The sequence below is a fragment of the Diplotaxodon limnothrissa genome, linkage group LG5 (genome assembly GCF_057381915.1).
Source record: "Diplotaxodon limnothrissa isolate DT_005_m linkage group LG5, D_limnothrissa_male_GT1.1, whole genome shotgun sequence".
Lineage (NCBI taxonomy): Eukaryota > Metazoa > Chordata > Actinopteri > Cichliformes > Cichlidae > Diplotaxodon > Diplotaxodon limnothrissa.
The window spans coordinates 7,726,106-7,745,983 of NC_140600.1; the positions used below are offsets into that span (position 1 = coordinate 7,726,106).

The following is a 19,878-nucleotide window of genomic DNA, read 5'->3' on the forward strand; positions in this document are numbered from 1 at the left end:
CTGGAGAATGTTAACTTTTGTCACATACAGACGATGATGGATGTTGTCATGGCTTTTTAGTTTGTTTTTATGCTAAAGACCGCGCGTTTTACGCTGCCCGCAAACTTGCACAGGTATGTTCTCGCGAGGTTATAAACGTTGATTTGTTCTAGTGTTTTTATAGTGACCTCCCACCCACAGGGGCGCTCTTTCACATCACAAGACCTCCGTGCTGGCAGAGCACGCGAAAGGAAACCCGCCATTGAAGACGTCTCACAACGTGAGAGTTTCGTTGTAGTGCACTCTTTTAACAAAAGGTGCAATTTTTTTTCAGCATATACCTACAGCTGGTAATTAGTTGGAGGAATGGCATACAGAGGACAAGGACAGAAGGTCCAGAAGGTTATGGTGCAGCCCATTGTATCCTTTTGTATTGCAGGACGACACTGCGCCTTTGAATTGGTTGCTACAATAGCTTAGTAGCTAGGCTAACATTTAGTCATTCGTAAACATTTGTAGTCACTCATGTGAGGAGAGGAGTTTTACAAGGCATGTAAGCTTTTTTGAAGACCAGTTTCACCCAGAGAAGTCGCGCGGGTATGAAATATGTTTGCAGAAAAAAAATGTGTTTTATTGAAATGCAGTCAGAAAGCCAGTGTATAGACTTAGCCGCGTTAATCCCGGGAAAACACCGGCTCTGTGGTTCCGTGTTATAGCTAAACGCAAAAGAGGCTAATTTCTGCCTTCAAACTACTCAATATGATACCATATGGAGGGTTTTAGGCCCACCAATCGATAGTTATTAACACCAAAATATAATATGATGTGGGAGAGTGAGGAAGTTACGGAATACTTACCTAACGAAAGTGTTTTGACAGTTAATAGCTATAAAACTGGAATTACTTTCATCTTCTCAAATATTTTAAAAATATAATTAGTTAATTGTTAGTGAAACTTGGTAGTGTTTTCTTTGATTTGCTATCGATCCACGTTTACATGGTCTCTTATGGGAATGCCAGCAACTGATATTACTGCTAATATGATGTAAGAATTACCTAAACCTAAAATAATGACAAAAATAAATGTAACTATATTTTAATTATTTGTTAAACAGATTTTTATTTACAAAAGGATCAGGGGAAAATAAAGTTTGCCCTCAAGATATGAAGCCGAAAAGCCAATTTTAAGCCAGGAAGAACCCCTGACCCAAACTCTGAATCACATTTCCAATAACTTGGACTAAATGCAAATATAACCATTAACAACATATGTGCACATTTTAACTATAAACATGTTGAACTTGAGTCTGTGTGTATGTCCTTGACTGTGGTTGTCAGAATCTCATTTTCAGGTACCTGCAAAATGTAAGTAGCTTTTAACTTTTTCGTGCATCCTTCTGATTAGTTTTGTTTTCTGGTAATTTTGAAGATAAAACTGTATTCAGTTTATTCTCTCTCTCATTCCCAGCGCTCACGGATCCAGGTTTGGTTGTATGAACAGGTGAACATGCGGATAGAAGGCTGCATTATCGTAAGTAACATACAACCTTTCTCCATGTTCTTGGTCAGTTTATAAAGCTTGATGTTGATGGGCAGTGTGGAAACCCCTCTTAGCCCTACGTCGTAACCTTCCAGGCCAGTCAGTTGTGGCGGGCTGCTTTGACCTGGCAGGCAGATTCCTCAGGAGGTGCACGTCAGGTTATGTGGAAGGTTATGGCATAGGGTTAAAGGGGATTTCTGGTTATGTTGTAAGCTACAATGCAGATTTCCCACTGAAGCATAATCTGAGCCTCAGTAACCACCCTCTGTAACACACGTTCAAATGTGTCCAGTTGGCAGCCAGTCACAGAGCCAGCCTTCCTGATCAGTTTATCCACTTATTTGGTGTCACAGTGTATCTTCTTGTATACAGCCTCAACCTTAGTCTTCCAGTTCAGCCTGTTGTCAGTGTGGATGACCAGGTACTTGTCCTCCTCCTCCACATTAGCATTCTGTCCCAGGATAGACAGAGGTGGTATAGCCACCCATTTTCTTCTGTCAGTCTGTCATCTCTGTGGTCCTATTCACATTCAGAAACGGCTGATTCCTCTCTGACAACTCCACCAAATCATCCATTAGTGCTCTGTACTCATTCTGCCCATCATTGATGCATCTGACCACTGCAGAATTATTAGTTTTGTGGTAAGTAAGGTCTGCAAGGTGAACAGGAGTGGAGATGGCTCAGTTCCCTGTGGAGCTCCTGTACCATGTCATCATTTTGACACCGAGCACTGCCCAGTTTTACATACTGTTTACTCGCATTCCCTTTAGCCTTCTCTAAGTAGCAGTGGCTGAAATGTGTTATACACACCAAAGAAATCAAAGAAGTCATCTTCACCATGTGCGTGTTGCTATCTAGATAGAAACAAGCTCTCACTGGGAACAAACCTTTGTCACTTGCTGTTCCCCTGTATGGCCACATTATATCCTAGCATGGCTTAAAATGATTTGGTCTAACTTGAAATGGCCTGATCTAGGAGTAGCATTTCCACTCAGGCTGAACTTTCTGTGAGATCAGGCATGTACAAGTTCTAGTTAAACCAATGTGACTCACTTTTGTTGTCTTGTGTCTCATTGCCTTAGGGTTTCGATGAGTACATGAATCTGGTTCTAGACGATGCTGAGGAAGTCCACATGAAGACTAAGAACAGAAAACCATTGGGTAAGAGTGCATCACTTTTTGTAAAGCTGTTTTATTATTTTACTTTATTTACTTTACTTTATTTTACTTTATTATTTTTAGGAAGGTTGACTGTGAAAGGTAAGAATGAAGAAAAATTGTGTGTCATCAAGACATTGTTGTTTCTCAGGGATTTTTGAAAAACAATTGTCCTGCATATCCCAGAAACTGCAAACCCAATTCTGAAAATGTTGGGATGCTATGTAAAGTGTAATTAAAAACACTTAGTGATTTGAAACAAAGAAGCAAAATACAAACACACAACACATGTAAGAATTTCAAGACAATCGTCAGTCTGCTTTGGTGCATTTTCTGTTTCGTGACGTACTAAATGTTTTCAAATGGTGAAAGTGCAGGTCAATTCTGCAGCTGGACTCTGCTGCTACGAAGTCATGCTGTTTTAATAGCTGTGCTATGCGGTCTAGCGTTGTCTTGACGTCATCAGGATTATATATATAAATGTTGTTCTAAAGCCTGTATACAACGTTCAGCACTGCTGTCTTTCCACACCTGCAAACTGTCAATTCCATAGGCATAAATCCACCATCGGAGATGCAGGCTTATGAACTGAACACTGATAATAAGGCAGATGGTCCCCCTCCTCTTTAGTCCAGAGTTCATTTTTTCCAAAAATCTTGAATCATCTGATCACAGATCAGTTTTCCCCTTTTTCTCAGTTCATTTTGAATGAACTTTGGCCCAGACTGGAATTTCTGGATCATGTTCACATATGGCTTTCAACCTGCATTTGTGGATGGCACAGTGAGCTGTGTTCACAGACACTGATTTCCATAACAGAATCATAACAAATTTCCCACGTGTGGGACTAATAAAGGTTGTCTTATCTTATGTCTGATTTTAACGCAGTGCTGCCTGAGGACCTGACCATAGGTGTCTATATATATATATCTCATACATACAAGTCATTTTATTCTGTTTTTAATTTACAATTTACACAGCATCACAACTTATTTGCAGTTGGGATTGTAAATGAAATCAACTCTTGGATTTTTGTGTGTGTGTGTGTTTGTTGGGGACTGTAGGTGGTTGGTGAGGATTGCTCTGTTGTTGCATCATGCCCCTGGCTACTGATCCACTTTATACTGATGTTAGATTTCACATTACCTTTACCCAGCGTTGATGGGGGCATGGTGCTTTGTCTGAAAGTGAACAGACACTTTGTGCCTCCCCTTGTCCAGCATCTGGCAGTTCTGTTCTAATTTAGCTTTGATCTCTCCTTCATTCTTTTCTGTGTTGCCCAGGGAGGATCATGTTGAAGGGAGACAACATTACCTTGCTGCAGAGTGTGTCCAACTGAGGCGAGAATGGAGATGTCTACAAACTTCAACTTTTGTAGAAGAAATTGGTTTTTGTTTTTCTTCAGAGATTAAGTGTTTGTGTTTATGACATGAATATTGTAATTGTTTCTTTCTACCACATGGATCTGTTTGGAGAATAAAGGTTTTTTTTTTCTTACAGTTGTTCTCTGTTAACTTTTTAGTGTTTCAGACTCTAGATGTGTTTTGGTTTAATGGACTGTGCTGCCGTCTAGTGGCAGACAGAACTATTGCAGTGCACGTATATAGGTCAAATCCACTGCAGCGGCGCAGTTGCATTTAATACGTCTGTCTTGTAAGTGCAGGCGTTATTGTGTGTGAAATACAGAAAATGAACATGTGCTTCCTCGTGTAACTTTTCTATGCTGTACATAGTATGAAAGCAGAACTGCTACAAAGAAAATTAGGGCAGAACTTGGGTGCATGCCCAAATTATGAGTGCAGACTACTTAATGTATATGTACGTTTTGTAAGTAGTGTATAGCTTGTTTATTTTACTAAATGCAGGGAGAATATAAATTGAAACAAATTAGGCAATGTACTTTATACAGTAAATGCTGTATCTACTGGTCTGATTAGCAAACGACACAGATGCTGTGAATGTTGATCTTGAATGTTATGTTGAAAAGTTATAAAATCAGGTTATTAATTTACTGGAACCACACACTACTTGGTTTAAACAATAATACCATTTTAGCTTTTGGCCTCAGAAAATGAGCCTTAATGTAGGCAAATTGATTAACGTAATTACGTAGTTAGTCGCTACGCAACTCAACGTGTCCCTGTTCTGTTGACTGGGAAACCCCTAGCACGGAGCTGCCAACGCCCGGCGTAAAGACACAAATAGAGGATACGGTATGGAAATTTTTTGCTCGTTTCTTATTACTATTTATTCTTTTGGGTAATGTTTAGGTCTAACTCTTGTCACTTTACTGTATAATATGAATTCCTAACACTGATTGTAATCAGCAGTTTATCAGACTCATTCAGCAACAGCATCCGCTAAGCTTAGCACAGCTCGTTAGCTCGCAAGCTAATTGGGGAGGACAGTAGTTAGCTAGCGAAACAGGCAGGGTGTCTATCGTTAGACCGGTGTGTAAATCGAGCTCCTGGAGTTACTCATAAAGAACATGCAAGTTTTTTAATTGGTGGTTCTGATGTTGTAATGATAAAATAAAACACCTCTTTGTTATTAAGATAAGTTGGTGACGAACCTAAGAATTGACTAGTTACGGTACGCGGTAAGTGGGTTAACAAACAGAATAAACGAGCATAACAAGAGTTTGGTTAAGTTGTGATTTTGTAGACAGCATAGTCCCATCGTATAGATGGAAAGCGTAATGTCTGGGTACTAAGGAAAAGATTCATAACACTGACCCTGTAAAAATAGGGGATCAGTTGTAAGTTTATCGTTTTAACAGCGGGCAGGAAATTAGGCCAGACTGAGGCCGAGGATGTGGCCGAAATATATGGCTAATGCTACCAAGCTAACAGATCTTTAAGTGGTAGTTATCTCTCAAGTGTGAGGTAAAATGTTCCATAATAGGATATTTACATGCTGATCCTAACAGCTTGGCACACCACTCGCGGCTGCGTAGTTAAACATGTTATAAACTCAACGGAAGACAAAGTCTAGTTTGAGATTTCGGGTCGGTGATGTCAGATCAAAAATACACATGATTGAGGTCTGTTTTTGTCAAGAATCAGAGGGTAACATTCTTTCCCCCCCAACGTGCGGAAGTACGTACATGTATCAGTGGAAATTAGAAGGAAGTTATGACCAATCCTTAAGGAAATACCTCCAACGTAACGATCATTACCGGTTTGTGTTTAAATGTACTGATATTTGATCATGTAGATGACATAAGTGTCTGCTTTAAAATAAATCCACACTGCTCAGAGGATTAGCTGACCCGAACATACAAAATCGCAAATTATACAGAGTCCATTTCAGTATGGCAGCTAAATATTTGGAAACTGTTATCAGGCTCAGTTGAGCCGCTTTCGCTATTAGTATTTAAGCAGGGCTGCAGTTAGTGCTGGCTGGCCTACAAACACAAATGTGAGGATTAAGTCTGGCGGCATTAATGCAGCTGCAGTCATCCTTTGGTGCCCATTGCCGTTGGCTTACTACATTGTTACACTTAGATTTATATTTTTTACTTTTACAAGATGAGTTGAGATTTTTATTCAGATTGATGGGACACACAGTAAAATACTTGTGTTCATACACTACTGTGTTTCATGGATGTCACGGTGTTCATTGTACAGTGAAATTGACCATGTATTCACCAACCAAAGAATTGCTGAAGACAGTGGCACTTTCTCTTAGTCAGTAATTAGTTGACTTGGTCCTAAGGCACAGTTCTCCTTGATGATGTGCGTTGGAATGTTGTCGATAAGTGTTATGCTTGATTCATCTGCCAACATCTGTAATAACAGTGTTCTTGGTTTTCGGAGACAGAAATCTGTCAGTTTGTTGATAAACCAGTGGTGTGTACTCTAAGTGGACTAGAACATGATCAGATACCGCCTGTTACTTGTCCATGGTGTCTGCAGCAGTTTGCACGTACATCTACGCAGGAGTGTAATCCCAGCCAAATGGAGTGTCTTCACTTTTAGGATCAAGATGCGGCATAATGCAGTTGCTTTATATATAGATTTTTTTGGGATCAACCTTGATAACATATGTACTCTGATTAATCAAGTTTTGCATGTCTGTTTGACCTTACTTACAAGTCTGTGCATTTTCCTGTTATTATTGTAGGGTACCGGTATGTGTTTTTACAAAATGATTTAAACTTGAAAAAAATCAAAGCCAACTTAGTCTCTGTTTTTTAGTCTTGTGTCCTGGTGATTTTACTTTGAAAGGCCAGACTCTTTGGTGGCACCAAATTTTTGTTTATACTGAGAAAACTGCTGTGTAGCATTGTGACACACATGAAACAGTTATCACAACATTAACAAATTCACATGAACAGACAAGCATTTATAGTTCAGCATTACAATTCAGTATTTTCAGGCAATGTACGTATGGTCAATTTTTTTGTTTTTACATATTATTCACATTATTTTATAAAATCCCTCCTAAAAGAACTGCCCTGTATTGCATCACACCTGGAGAATTTCCAGCTGGAAGCGCCCATTGTTCAGTTTCCGGTAATGCTAGCTGCTCATATGATGCACTTGCGGTAATGGGTAAGCTCCATTAGCACGTACAGCTCCATTCAATTAGATATTTAACAGCTGTAATTGTGTTAAACATTGTTGTATTATAACAACATACTGGATAGACACATGTTGTATTTTGTGATGAGGTTTTTGTTAATAAGGGGAGATTTGACTTGTGCTCAGAAAATGGTACACGTGTGGGGAAATGATTTTTGGTTTAGAAATGTTCATTATTAGAAGTGGACAACTTCATTTGATTGTGCTCTAATTGCTGGAATAAATCATTAAAGACTTATAAGGCATTTTAAACAATGACATATGCATTAGACATATGCAGTGGCATAGTGGTAGAAATCACATAAATCTGTAGCAGGTATTGCACTGATGATGACAGGGGAAAAAAACTTACAGGTCTAATGTAAAAGCCTTTTTTGAAAAGGAGTGGTATGTTGAAGATATTTGGGTTGTTAGTTGGGCACCTGTTTTAGCAGGTTCTGTTTCTGTGTTAAACACTGTAGCGTTTGGTGCCTGCAGTTTTGTCCCTCATGCTTCTCTCAATGACATCCCCACCCCCACACTGTGCTGCAGAGCTCTGCAGTGGCTTAGCACTGACAGACTGTAACTTACAGAGGAGAAATGGGGGAACAGTGTTGCTTGTGTACTACATACAGTGCGTTGTCTCTAAAATCAGGCACACACTGAACAATGTTGTCAGACCAAGAAAGTACTGCTGTGACGTTATACACTACTTACCAAGAAACATGGAAAGACAGACAGCTTTAGAAATAAAAGCAAAAAAGACGAGCAGATGAAGTCAAGCAAAAGCTGTAGTTAAAGCTATACATAGTCATTTAGAAGTGGTTTGAGATGGATGATGATTGTTGAAGAACCATCAAATGACTGTCAATGAATATTGAATAGTTCTTTTGGTTGAGATTCCCATCTCTACGTAGAACGTGATATTAAATATCTACGATAGCCTAATATATCAGGAGTGCCTCAACCTCCTATATGCCTGTCAGTGACTCAGTTAGCATAACAGCAAAGCATCAGCCCCATCAATTAATTTTCTTTGTTGGCTTAGTCTGGTTCCTTTTCATAAATCACTTGTTGGTAAGTTTTTATTTCACTTAAAGTTACATAACAAATTGTTTCCTAGTCGAGTCTTCCTGTCCTCATTTTTATGCGCACTGTCTGCTCCACTCTTAGTGTGTTAGTGGGTGCAAACAAAGTGAAACTGAGAGCGGAGGAAAATGCAAATTAGAATGGCCATAATGGCAACAAGTGAAGAATTCACACTAAGCTGGAAGAAAAGTAGTGCAAATACATTAGCTTAATAACATATATATATAATGAGCCCGTGTGCATCTTGTAATGTGGACGTTCTGACATGTTAATATGTGTGTTGGTTTCAACAATAAAACACGTCAGTGTAGGTAGAGCCTTGGTGGTGTTCCTACTGGCTCACTATCACAACTGAATAGAACAGATTTGTTGTTTCTTTTATTTGTGCAATTTGAGCTTTTCCTGTGATAACAGACAGAAAGAACTTTGTAGGTTAGCTTTACTCTTGGAGTTGTGTTCACATCTACACTACATTCATGTTTGATGTTTTAGTTTCTAATTTTGTATAACAAATTAAAACAAATAAAATAAGAGCATGAAGCCACCATTAGTGTTTTTGAGTCTGATCTGTTTCTTGGGCCATATGGGGAAGAGAGACTGCGCCAGCTGATGTTTTCCCTTTTTTCCCAAATTTCCTTTCATGTTTCCTTCCTTCATTTGTGTGAAGCAGGCCTGTGCTGTGTCCAGTTGTTAAGCTGTACTGACCCTCAGTCCATTAACTGTAAAAAGCTCATTGGAGCCTTTCCAGTTTAATTCCCGTAGTTAGTGGAGGTTACTGGTTTTCACTTCACTTCCTGTGGCAAGTAAATCACGATTTGTAGTCAGAGTTTAGGTAAAAAGTTCTTAACCAACATTTTGTCTTTTACAAATAATGAAAAATGCCATCTGGTACTCAGCTTACAAAAAAATGGCTAGTCCTTGGTCCATGCATTTTTCTCCTAATATGAGCTCACCTCAAACAAAATGCTCCTATCAGAAGTCCACATGTATAATGTAGAGTAAAATAATAATGATCAAAGATGATATTTTTAAATTTATCTGTGGTATGTCTGTGAAAGTTGTTCAGCCAAAAAGTAAATTATTAAATGTGCCTCTTTTCTTTTCCAGATCTTGAATGAGTAGCAAAGACTGTAACACACAGCTATGCAGACCATTAAGTGTGTTGTAGTTGGTGATGGTGCCGTGGGTAAAACCTGCCTGCTCATCTCTTACACCACAAACAAGTTTCCCTCTGAATATGTACCTACGGTAAGTGCGTCAATCTCTATATTAGATTTTAAATGTTTTAGTTACCACATGTTCAGCGAACCACACGCACGTGAGTTTATATTTGCTTGTTGCACAATTTACAGAAGATTCAGCTGGAGTTTGGAGTTTGAGTACATACAATGCTGTTTGCATGTTTCCGTTGATCCTGCAGAGGTCTGAACAGGATGTTTGCTATTGTTGACTAATTGGCCTTGACCACTAAGTACGTGATCAAAGTTGTGTTCTGTATGCAGCTTTACAAACACACAATCAGGTCGAAGAACCTGCTGGAATATGGTTTATTTGAAGGATGTTGAATAAGAGTAATAGACGAGCAATTTGAATATATTATTTCTCAGCTCTGTAGTGTAAATAAATGTGTCTATAACTGTATCTTTAGTTCTATTGCGTTATGAGTGGCTGAGCTGATTTTGGTCTGTGTGTTGCAGGTGTTTGATAACTATGCTGTAACTGTAATGATTGGAGGTGAGCCCTACACTCTGGGCTTGTTTGATACAGCAGGTATGTTACATTTCACTTTCTATTATAAAGTAGGAATCATGCTTTCAGAAGCAGCTTGTCTGTCTTCACACTGCAGCCACAGGGGAGCTTTAGTAAATGTAGAGTTTGTGTGATGTTTTCTTTCAGTCAGAGTTGTGCTTTCAAACAATCGAGTTAAATATAATTTTTGTGTGGCTTCTCCAGGTCAGGAAGATTACGACAGGTTACGACCTCTGAGTTATCCCCAGACAGATGTCTTCCTCGTCTGTTTCTCTGTCGTGTCCCCATCCTCCTTTGAAAATGTAAAAGAAAAGGTAAGTGTGACCTGCTCATTTTGGTGTTTTTCTGTTAGTGTAAAAATGAACATGTTGTAACAGTTTGTTTCATACTGTGTAATATATACTGAATATTGTTTATTTTGTAAAAATGATGAATTATGGGTTGCTCAAATTTTACTGGCAGGTACAGTACTAATTAGCCGTTTGGTACAAAAAGCCAGAGGGAAGGGAACTTGGTTAAAAATGCAGTGCTTGTCTGAGGATGCAAATGCCTTAAAAAAGGGTTAAAATAAAGGGCTCTCTTCAAATTTTTAAAATAAAATTAACATTTTCCTAATTTTGTTTAATAAGAAAACCCCCCGGTATTCCGCACATGTGTGGTATTGTGCTGACTCTTGTATTTGTCCATTTAGTGGGTTCCCGAGATCACCCACCACTGTCCAAAGACGCCCTTCCTTCTAGTTGGGACTCAGATCGACTTGCGAGATGATCCCTCCACTATAGAGAAGCTGGCTAAGAACAAGCAAAAGCCCATTACTCCGGAGACAGCCGAGAAGCTGGCAAGAGATCTCAAGGCTGTGAAATATGTGGAGTGCTCAGCCCTCACACAGGTACTGTATATACTTGGATATAAAAGATTTACAGTCACGCACACACACTCTCAGAGACGAGTATGATGGATACTTCAGTGGCAAGAACTAAGAAAGTGGAGGAAAGAGGAACATGCCTGTACCCCCACTGTCCTGTGCATGTTTGTTCTGCATGCTGGTTTGATCTTGGTAATTGATGTACCTTGTGGGTTCACTGATGTTGCTAGTTGGAAATGATCCTTGCTACAGTAAGCAGACCTTCATTTAGGTAAACTGTTACTTATTCAGCTGCACTGGTCTTGAGCATAGTCACATGGTAGATTAGCCAACTTTTCTTAACAGTGGGGTGGATTTTAAGCAAATGCACTAAATGTTAGAGTTTAGGATTCTGGGTGAGCAGACCTAAAGCGATTAAAGCGTAGGAAGGAGAGAGTTCATGTTTTGCAAACCTCTCCAGTATATGTGCTTGTTAAAGCCTGTGGGCTTTACACCACATCATGGACCAGCAATCGCTCCTGGGATCAGCTGATGGTGTTTGCAGTAATAGAACAGGCACAAACACATTATTGTGTCAGCATTTTGACTAAATGGCAAAGTAAAATGTTTCTAGTTTATGAAGGCAAACCTGCTGCTAGTTAGTTGTTTGTTTGTTTGTTTGGTTTTTTTGCACTGTTTCTAAAGAGGACCAAAGGTAGACAGTGGGCTTCGTGTCAAATTTAGGAGCGCTTGACTTCTCTGTGGTAGATTTAATGTTGTATTATTGAGTGCTTGTGTTGACTAAATCAGTCAGTGCCTTTAAAGGCTTTACCTGCTCAGTTATGTCCCGAGTTTGTTTGTGTTGGCGTTGATGCATAACTGTTAGAAACTGAAGCACAGTAAGCATGACTCGGAGGAGAGCAGGTGACTTGGATCTCTGATTCTGAACAATAGTGTTGATAAAGCTGGGGTGCCCCCACCTCCCTGCTCTGCTCCTTCCTTCCTGTACTCCCCCCTATCTCACTGGCACAAAAGTTGCATAGCTGCTGATGTCATTTCCTGTTTCCTGTTGGGGATCTCAACACCCAGGTCCCCAGCTCACTTTCAGCCCCCTGTTAAACAACTTCCTTGTCTTCATTCAGTGTTGACACGGCTGCACGGCACTCCTGGTCTTTATGCTATGAAACCTTCCTCCTCACTCTGCCATGTTCCTCTTCTTCTCCTCCTCTTCTTTGGTCTCTCTCTCTGTGTTTGCTCTGCTAATTGCACTCTTGTTCTCTTCCCGCTCTTCCTGTCGTCATAGCGAGGGCTGAAGAATGTTTTTGACGAAGCTATCCTAGCTGCCCTAGAGCCGCCTGAGACGCAAAGAAAGAGGAAATGTTGTTTATTTTAAACTTTCTGTGCCACATCGCTCATGTCTTCTTCCTGTCATTGCTGTTTATCCGTTTTTCGTTCCCTTGCTCCACTTCTCTCCTCCTTCCCATTTTCTCTCTCTCTCTCTCTGCATTTGCTGCTTAAAACTCTCATCTGTCTCAATCTCAGCCATCTATTAACAGATCCACCAGTTTGATACTCACACTGCTGCTCTACTCTGCATCAAGATTGCGTTTCTCATCTTTGTTCTGTGGCTTGTTAAACTAACCAGAGGCCTTTCTGCACTTAAAAATACTTGTTGCCTTTTCTAATTTGGTTTACTCGGCATCATATCTTCATATTTTTCTTCTGGATTAGTGTGACCACCTGCATCATTTCACATCCTAATTCTTGGACCACTCTGTGTCTTAAACTGTTTTCACACATGAACTCTGGACAGTCAAACACAGTTGTCCTTTCTGGAAGGATAAATTCTGCACACAGATACCTCCTTCATTCTAACATGGACTTAAACGCCACCACGCCTCTGAATTGAACTCATTCTAAAAGATGAGATTAAACATTATTGTGTGTGTATTTAAGAGCCACTGAAAATTGATCGCAGTCAGTGACCACATTTTTTTAAACGTGTCACTTTCTGTAGTTTATAGTGCTCCAGACACATAATGTTAGGGTGCTGAATGTAGTAGCACCAGCAGTCTTCTTTCCTTTTTAAAATACAAATGGAAAAAGAATAGAGCAAAACTAGCTAGAAAATACAAACTAAGAACTCACACATCTGTGCAGTGCTGTTTACTCACTGCTGTCTGTAGGCTGTTGACACAGTCTGCAGACAACTTTCCACTCTCTATGTCAGAGTGCTACAGGTCATCTGTTTTACTTTCCACATTGTTTGTTTGTAATTTCAAATTAAAGAGAAAGCAGAAATAAGCCTAACACCAATATTAAAATCATACAATAATAAAATGTGAATAAATAGCACAGCAAGAGCAGCAGCTGTGTACATTGACAGTCATTCACACACTGTGTTGAAACAGCCGGGTCGGTAAAGCTGGTTCATTGTGACACCGTCTGAAAGGTTTGTGTGTGAAAACGTCTTGAGTTTAGCTTATTAACAAGACCTGTGTCTAACAATAGGTGGCTAGTGTCTAGAAGGATACATCCTTTGTTTGGGATGGTCCTCGACTCTTCTCTCTGCTCTGTGCGAGTAGTAGTCGTGTGAAGGTGGTGGCTTTACAGGCTGAGATTGAGCTTACACTCAACAGAGCTTCCATTTCTAATGCTAAAGTATTTTTTATACTTCTACAGTTATGTTTAATTTATCAGAATCTGAAGTGTGACTGTGGTTTCTCACGCAGGGCTTTTAACTGCTCAAGTCACCTATGGGAGTGTCTGACCTCAGCAGACATTGCTATGTGCTGGTGTCATGGTACTCTCATTGATCTATTTTATAGCTAAGCCACACTTGATGATACTTGCAAGCCGTGTTTAGTGACTTATTTCGCTTTCTCTACATATAACATCAGTGTGCCATTACCTGTGGTACAGATTGTTGTATTAGAAGTCTATATAATAATAAAAGCTATAATTGTGTGAAATGACTTGTGAACTGAATTAATAAAGGACAACTTAACTTGCGCTCATCTGGCTTCCGTCTTTTTTCAGTGCCGTGTCAGAAGAATTTAGTAGTTTGGTCAGCTGAGATAGGCAACGCAGTGCAGCTCTGGTTACCTCACATGACTGAGCTCATGACGTAAGCAGTTCTGCTCGGGTTAATACAAAGGTTCCCCTCTTGCACTCGGCAAGTGCTTGATTGTGGTCATGTGTTTGGAATATGAACCAGTGAAGTCAAGAAAAAGTTCTTGTTTGCCGTTGTAATGTCAAGGGTTATGTCCTGTTTTTCCTCCACTTGCTTGTTTGACTTGCCTTTGATTTCGGCTGTCTCAGGTCAGCTGCACTATGCAGACATGCATGTGATTTGTGTTGTTGACACTTAATCCCTGATCTGGCTTACACCACTGAAAACACCACAAGACATCGTTTCCCACACACAGACTTTACTTGGGAGGGTACTCCAGGGATGCTGATGGCTAACTAAGTATAGTGTGTAATTATTTTTTATTTACAGTGTGATCGATTTAGTCACTGCTAAGCATGTAGACTAATAATATAAATTCTGTAATGCAATTGTTTGGTTCCGCAGTCAGATAAACTCCAACTAAACTATGCTGGACTGCAGCTGGTCAAAGTAGACTTTATTCTACTTAAAAGATGTGCTTTAAGGAGTTTAATGTAGAGGCAGCAATATTTGCGTATTATTGTCACAGAGAATGTGTGCTATTATTTTAAAAAGCACGGGTGCACCTCCTGTGTCATTTGTCTGATTCTGTGGGAAACACTACATGACAGTCTCCTGACTTGTTCATTGCAGATCCTACTTGGAAATTTTGTTGTTGTTTTATCTTTTTCTTTGCATTCCCACCAGCTTCCCCTCTTTCTTATGAAACCCCTCTGAATTACCTTCAGTGTGTTTTGCTTTTTCACTGTCCCCCCCCAGTTGAAGCCATTTCTGCCTTTTGTTGCAAGATCTTTTTTTTGTTCCTTTTAAATCTGTGTGTGTGTGTGTTTGCGCTGCTCCCTCATTCTGTTTGTATGTTTTTGTTCACAGAAAGGACTAAAGAATGTGTTTGATGAGGCGATATTGGCTGCATTGGAGCCCCCAGAGCCCAAGAAGAAACGCAAATGTGTGCTGCTATGAGAGGCTCCTACCTTTCCAAAGCACACACCCCCTTCACTCACGCATACACACACACACACAGAAATACACACGTCTTTAAATACATACATCCCTGCCTCTCCCAAACCCCCCTCCCTTGCTCTGCTAAGGCTGCTTGACAGCATTGTTTTCCTTGTGGAAGACTAGGAAGAAAACAGCCTACCAAGTTTCAGATAATTCTCTGCAATAATAACAACCAAGCTTCACCCCTGCGTCTGAGTTCGGGATAAAACATGAACGTTACATGGCCAAGAACCCAGTGAGGGCTCAGACAGGGATCCAGATACCAAGCATACTCACAAGTAGAAATCCCTCTGTCGAGCTTTGGATAGCTGATTTCATTAGTTCAGTCAGTGTTGTGGCCTAATCGAGTTCTAGCTGTCCAGCCGTGTAGTCGTCTTCAGCCAATGTAAAGGTTTCGTGGACATAAGCCCAGCCCCAGCCCCTCCCAGCTGCTTAATTAGCAGCTGCTCATGCTGCTGTTCCCGTCGCCTCAGTTGACGAGCACGCTCATTGCTCAGCCCCCCTCTATGTTCTCACTCAGCACTACCACAAGAGATGCTAACAGAGTAGTGTTGTTGATTTTGTTTGCCAACACCTCCTTTATCCCTCAAACAGTCTGAGATATTTACTCGATGTTCCAAGTAGACGCGCTCTTAACCACTAGGACACCGTGGGGGTTTGACACAGCTCGGTAATTCAGTCAAGGCTCCATCAAGCCTTACCTCCACAGTACAGAGTAGCAGTCTTTTTAAGAGTGTGGAAATCACTTGAAAAGCTAAAGGCATTCATTAGTAATGGGTCTCATAGTCGACCACAGGAATTTGCCTTTTAGATGGAGGGAACTTAAACAGTGTTAGCAGAACAAGCGGTTGTTCTTCATGCGTTGCCAGGGACCAAGTAGAATACTGTTTTCACATTGTCATCACCGTACACTGAGAACGGGCATAGCAGAGACAACTGTGTTAAATGACGAATGCTTATTGGCCAGACAACAGATGAGCAAATGTGAATTTTCACCAGATTTCTGTGCCAGGTCAGAATTTGGTGCCTTCCTGTAGTGCGTCATATCCAGGCAGAGGTGTGAGGCCTGTTGTACCTGTTCACACTGTACGGCGCTGCATGTAGCTCGGCCTTGGTCTCTGTTCTAAATGATAGGTTTAACAGATGTAATTATAATGTAAGCTGGCACACAATGTTCATGTAGGCTCCAGGTGTTTTTACCAAAATCTGTTTTTCTTTATCATTTCTGTTTGTGTGTTGTTGTTTTTTTTTTATTTTTTTTTTTTTATTATTATTTCATTCATATATATATATATATATATATATATATATATATATATATATATATTAGAATAAAAAAGGTTACTTTCACTCCTTTTACATTTTAGGGGTCGGAACTCATCTGAACTCTCGCCCGCCAGTTTATACCAAGTAAACCTCTGATTGGTTTAGCTGAATAAAAACCTCCAATGGCAGCGAGACTGTTTGGTAATGATTATTTGTGATTGGTTGGTTCTTGTTTTTCTTTACTGGTGGCTTAGAGTTGGGTCGACGTCCAGCCCAAGTCAGTAAAATTATTATTATAACCTGTTGTTGTTTTGGTGCAAAACCAAATGCTTTGTCTAAAGTCTTTGTTCTTTGTATATGCATTCTTTTCAAAAATATTAAACTTATACCTTAATTGCCTTTACCACTTTGCACTTGCTGTTCTTTGTTTTTCCAGCCAGCAGGTGGAGCTGTCTAATCACATCTCCATCGTCTATATCCTTCATTCGAAGCTGATAAATGAAAATGTTGCAAAACGCCCACAAAAGTTCACTGAAATGTTTTGGGGTTTTTTTCCCATTACAAAAACCTAAAGCATCATTACAAAAAATATTAATTATGTTGACAGGTTTGAACAGATTTTCAGGATTGCATTGTCAGAATATTTAAGTTTAGAGGTCCGTACGTTGGGAAGGTGTGTGTTTACCTGCTGAAAACTACTTCGCTTAGCACGTTACCATGTTATCCTGATGAGAGACGAAACCATTTTCCTACTCATGGACTCATGGCCCGTTTTTTTTTTTACTATGTATCATTGGTGATGCTCTTAAATTGAAGGGGGAAATGTAAGTTGTCTCCATTACATACAGTATTCATCTCATTACATAAGTCTTACCTTACATGGTAGTAAAGTATAGCCCCTTGTATATTTGGAGGATTCCCAGCATGACAACTTTGATTAAGCTATTCTGTAATACTTGGCCTGTAATTAAAATACTGATCATAGTTAAACTGTCTAGCCAGATTTTCATTCTTTTCAAAATGAAAGTGCACTGTTACTCTAGTGACTCGATCCAGAGGTTCAGCCTCAAAGAGAGATCAACAAACCAACTTGACTAGGTAGGATTTTTTCCTTTTGTAAGATAGCTTATTAATTGGAGCCTTTTTTGTTTCTTTTCTACAAACCAAGCATCCCCATTAAACTACAGTGACTAACACCTTGTGACGTTACCTTGCTTGTGTGCATTAGAATTATCCATAGACTATATAAAAAGATAGCTGTAGCTCCCAGCTACAGCTATCCATCCATTAAACTTCCATTCATTTTAATGGCCAGTAGAGGGCAACATCTGAATAATTCAGATTATATAAAAATCTAAAGGAAAACAGCCGTGCTTTTGCTCATATAGCACCAAATCTCAATAACAGTCACCTCAAAGTGATTTAGAAGGATACAACCCTCATTGGGGAAATTCATGTATTCCTGCAGCAAAGTTACAGGCAGATGGAGCATCCGGATTCATGGTATTATTATTATTATTAAAGGTATTATTTATATTGTAAAGACCTAAACTCCAGCAATCGGACGACCTCTTATGAGAAAGCACTTGGCAACAGTGGGAAAGAAAAACTGTGGGTGGGGGGAGGAAGACATGATAAAAGACACACTGTGGAAGAGAGACAGAGATTAATAATAACTAATAATTGCAGAGTGGTGTATAAACACAGAGAGAGACATAGTGGGTCAACTTCCCTCTTAAGGGTTTAAATACATGAAACTCCACCATTTGATTGTAGAAGTTTCTTGGATGGCAGGTGAGATGTCGTCATGAAACTTACAGAAATCCGGTCCCTTTCTTTTCAAGCTCCTTTGACTATCGTCACCTGGATGACAGCTCACCCATGTCCTTCAAAACTTCATCTAGCCAGTGCCATATTTTAAAGATGATTAAAACATAGTTTGAACGTTGCTATTCTCGAATGTGATCTTTTATTTCCTATCAAATGAATCACTCGCCTTCCATCACACGCACACTCACGCAGGATCCAGCCGTGTGCTGATGTCAGATGGTGTTGAGTGATCGGTATTGTTTTCATATAGCTTGCACAGATGTCCCAAAATTCCTCAAATGACAGCAAATGAGGGTAATCTCCCAAGTTTCATGACCTGGATCATCTGCCACAGACAGTTGGGATGGATGTTACGCAGCAGCCCCCACCACCCCTCACCCGTGGATCCCTTATTCACCCTCATCCACCCCTGTGAGGCGTTCACACATTCCCTGAGTTTCTGGAGTGCTGTCTGTCAGCGCCTTCTTCCGCTAAAGAGACGCTGACAGCCATTAATTATCACACGGGCTGAACGAAGGGCATTCCTCTCTGCTGAAATATTCATGCAGACACACACGCAGATGCTCCTCAGCCCTCTGCATCCACACACATATGCTGAGAGACGCCACCTAGCCTCCACCGGTCTTCGTTGCATTTGACAAATGAGTAAACGTTTTGTTCCAAGCAGTTGTCCGATCCCCGCCGAGCCTGGGACGAGCAGGCCGAGGCCGGGATGTAATAACCGCTCACCACACCAGCACACATAAAAACACATGCAGCGCTGGCCTTCAGCTGCATGTGCTGCACCCACTTTTATGAGACGATTTTATGATGATCTGCACAGATACTGATTTGTGATGAAAAGCACGCTGAGGATTTTAGCAGTTTATCGGAGCTAAGCGGTAAATCACCGACATCTCAGCTGTATACAGTACGAGGGCATGTGTGCGCGATGTGTGTGTGCGCGCATGGAAATAACTCTCCAGTGCTGGCTGAAGCCACAGGACACAGTACTGAACGCTCGACAGTTTGTGTTGTTTCAGTGTCCGGAGTCGCTTCCAACACACAGAACACAATGTGGGTTTTTTATGTGGATGTTGGCTGAGGTGTAGAGGTGCAGGTTTGGTTTAATTGCTCTCCAGCAGGTAGAAGGGGGAAGCTGAGAGAAAACTGAGGGTGGAGAGTGTGGGGTCTTTATTTTTACGCCAGCCGTGTTATAAATCATTGGGCGAAGTGGCCCTGAGCACTTGGGTTTAGTCCATCGAAAAGCTGTTTGTACTGGATGAAGAGATTGTCATCCTTGCTCGGTGCCAGACACTAACTGATGCAGCTTACAGTTACCCAGCATTGGGAGCGCTTGGCCACACCTAGAAAAATCACTGTGCAGTTGTTTTTGACCCCACTTACACTGAACTTCCCTCCTTATAGCACAGTGCATTTTAGGGAACATTGTAGGACTGTCTGCAATGTTCCCTAAAACATTGGACTACGAAACAGCTACCAAATCCCTGTATTTCATTCATTGAACTATCTCTTGTTCATCAGTAGGAGCAGAGTGATGCAGGTGGCAGATAGGCTGGTGTGGCAGTAAGTTTATTAGTAAATCAATGTGCTTAACTTCAGCTTTGGGTAAAGACCAAAAGACAACCAGCTAATCCATGACTCATGGTGTTACCATTCATGCAGGTAGGAATCATTGCTGCTTC

General features: G+C 40.4%; 2 protein-coding genes across 2 annotated transcripts; both read left to right on the forward strand.

Annotated features, from left to right (window-relative positions):
* Nucleotides 1–228: 228 nt before the first annotated feature.
* snrpe (small nuclear ribonucleoprotein polypeptide E) lies at nt 229–4,152 on the forward strand. Its single transcript, XM_085353736.1, has 5 exons — nt 229–399; nt 1,317–1,343; nt 1,447–1,509; nt 2,601–2,679; nt 3,960–4,152. Exons 1-5 carry the CDS (start codon nt 346–348, stop codon nt 4,013–4,015), a joined length of 279 nt encoding a protein of 92 aa, XP_085209862.1. The 5' UTR covers nt 229–345; the 3' UTR covers nt 4,016–4,152.
* A 676-nt stretch (nt 4,153–4,828) lies between these two features.
* On the forward strand, nt 4,829–16,327 carry cdc42 (cell division cycle 42). The gene is made up of 6 exons (XM_085352995.1): nt 4,829–4,889; nt 9,438–9,578; nt 10,028–10,100; nt 10,284–10,393; nt 10,771–10,968; nt 14,966–16,327. The coding sequence occupies exons 2-6, from the start codon at nt 9,474–9,476 to the stop codon at nt 15,053–15,055; spliced, it is 576 nt and encodes a 191-aa protein (XP_085209121.1). The 5' UTR covers nt 4,829–4,889; nt 9,438–9,473; the 3' UTR covers nt 15,056–16,327.
* The last annotated feature ends 3,551 nt before the right edge of the window (nt 16,328–19,878 follow it).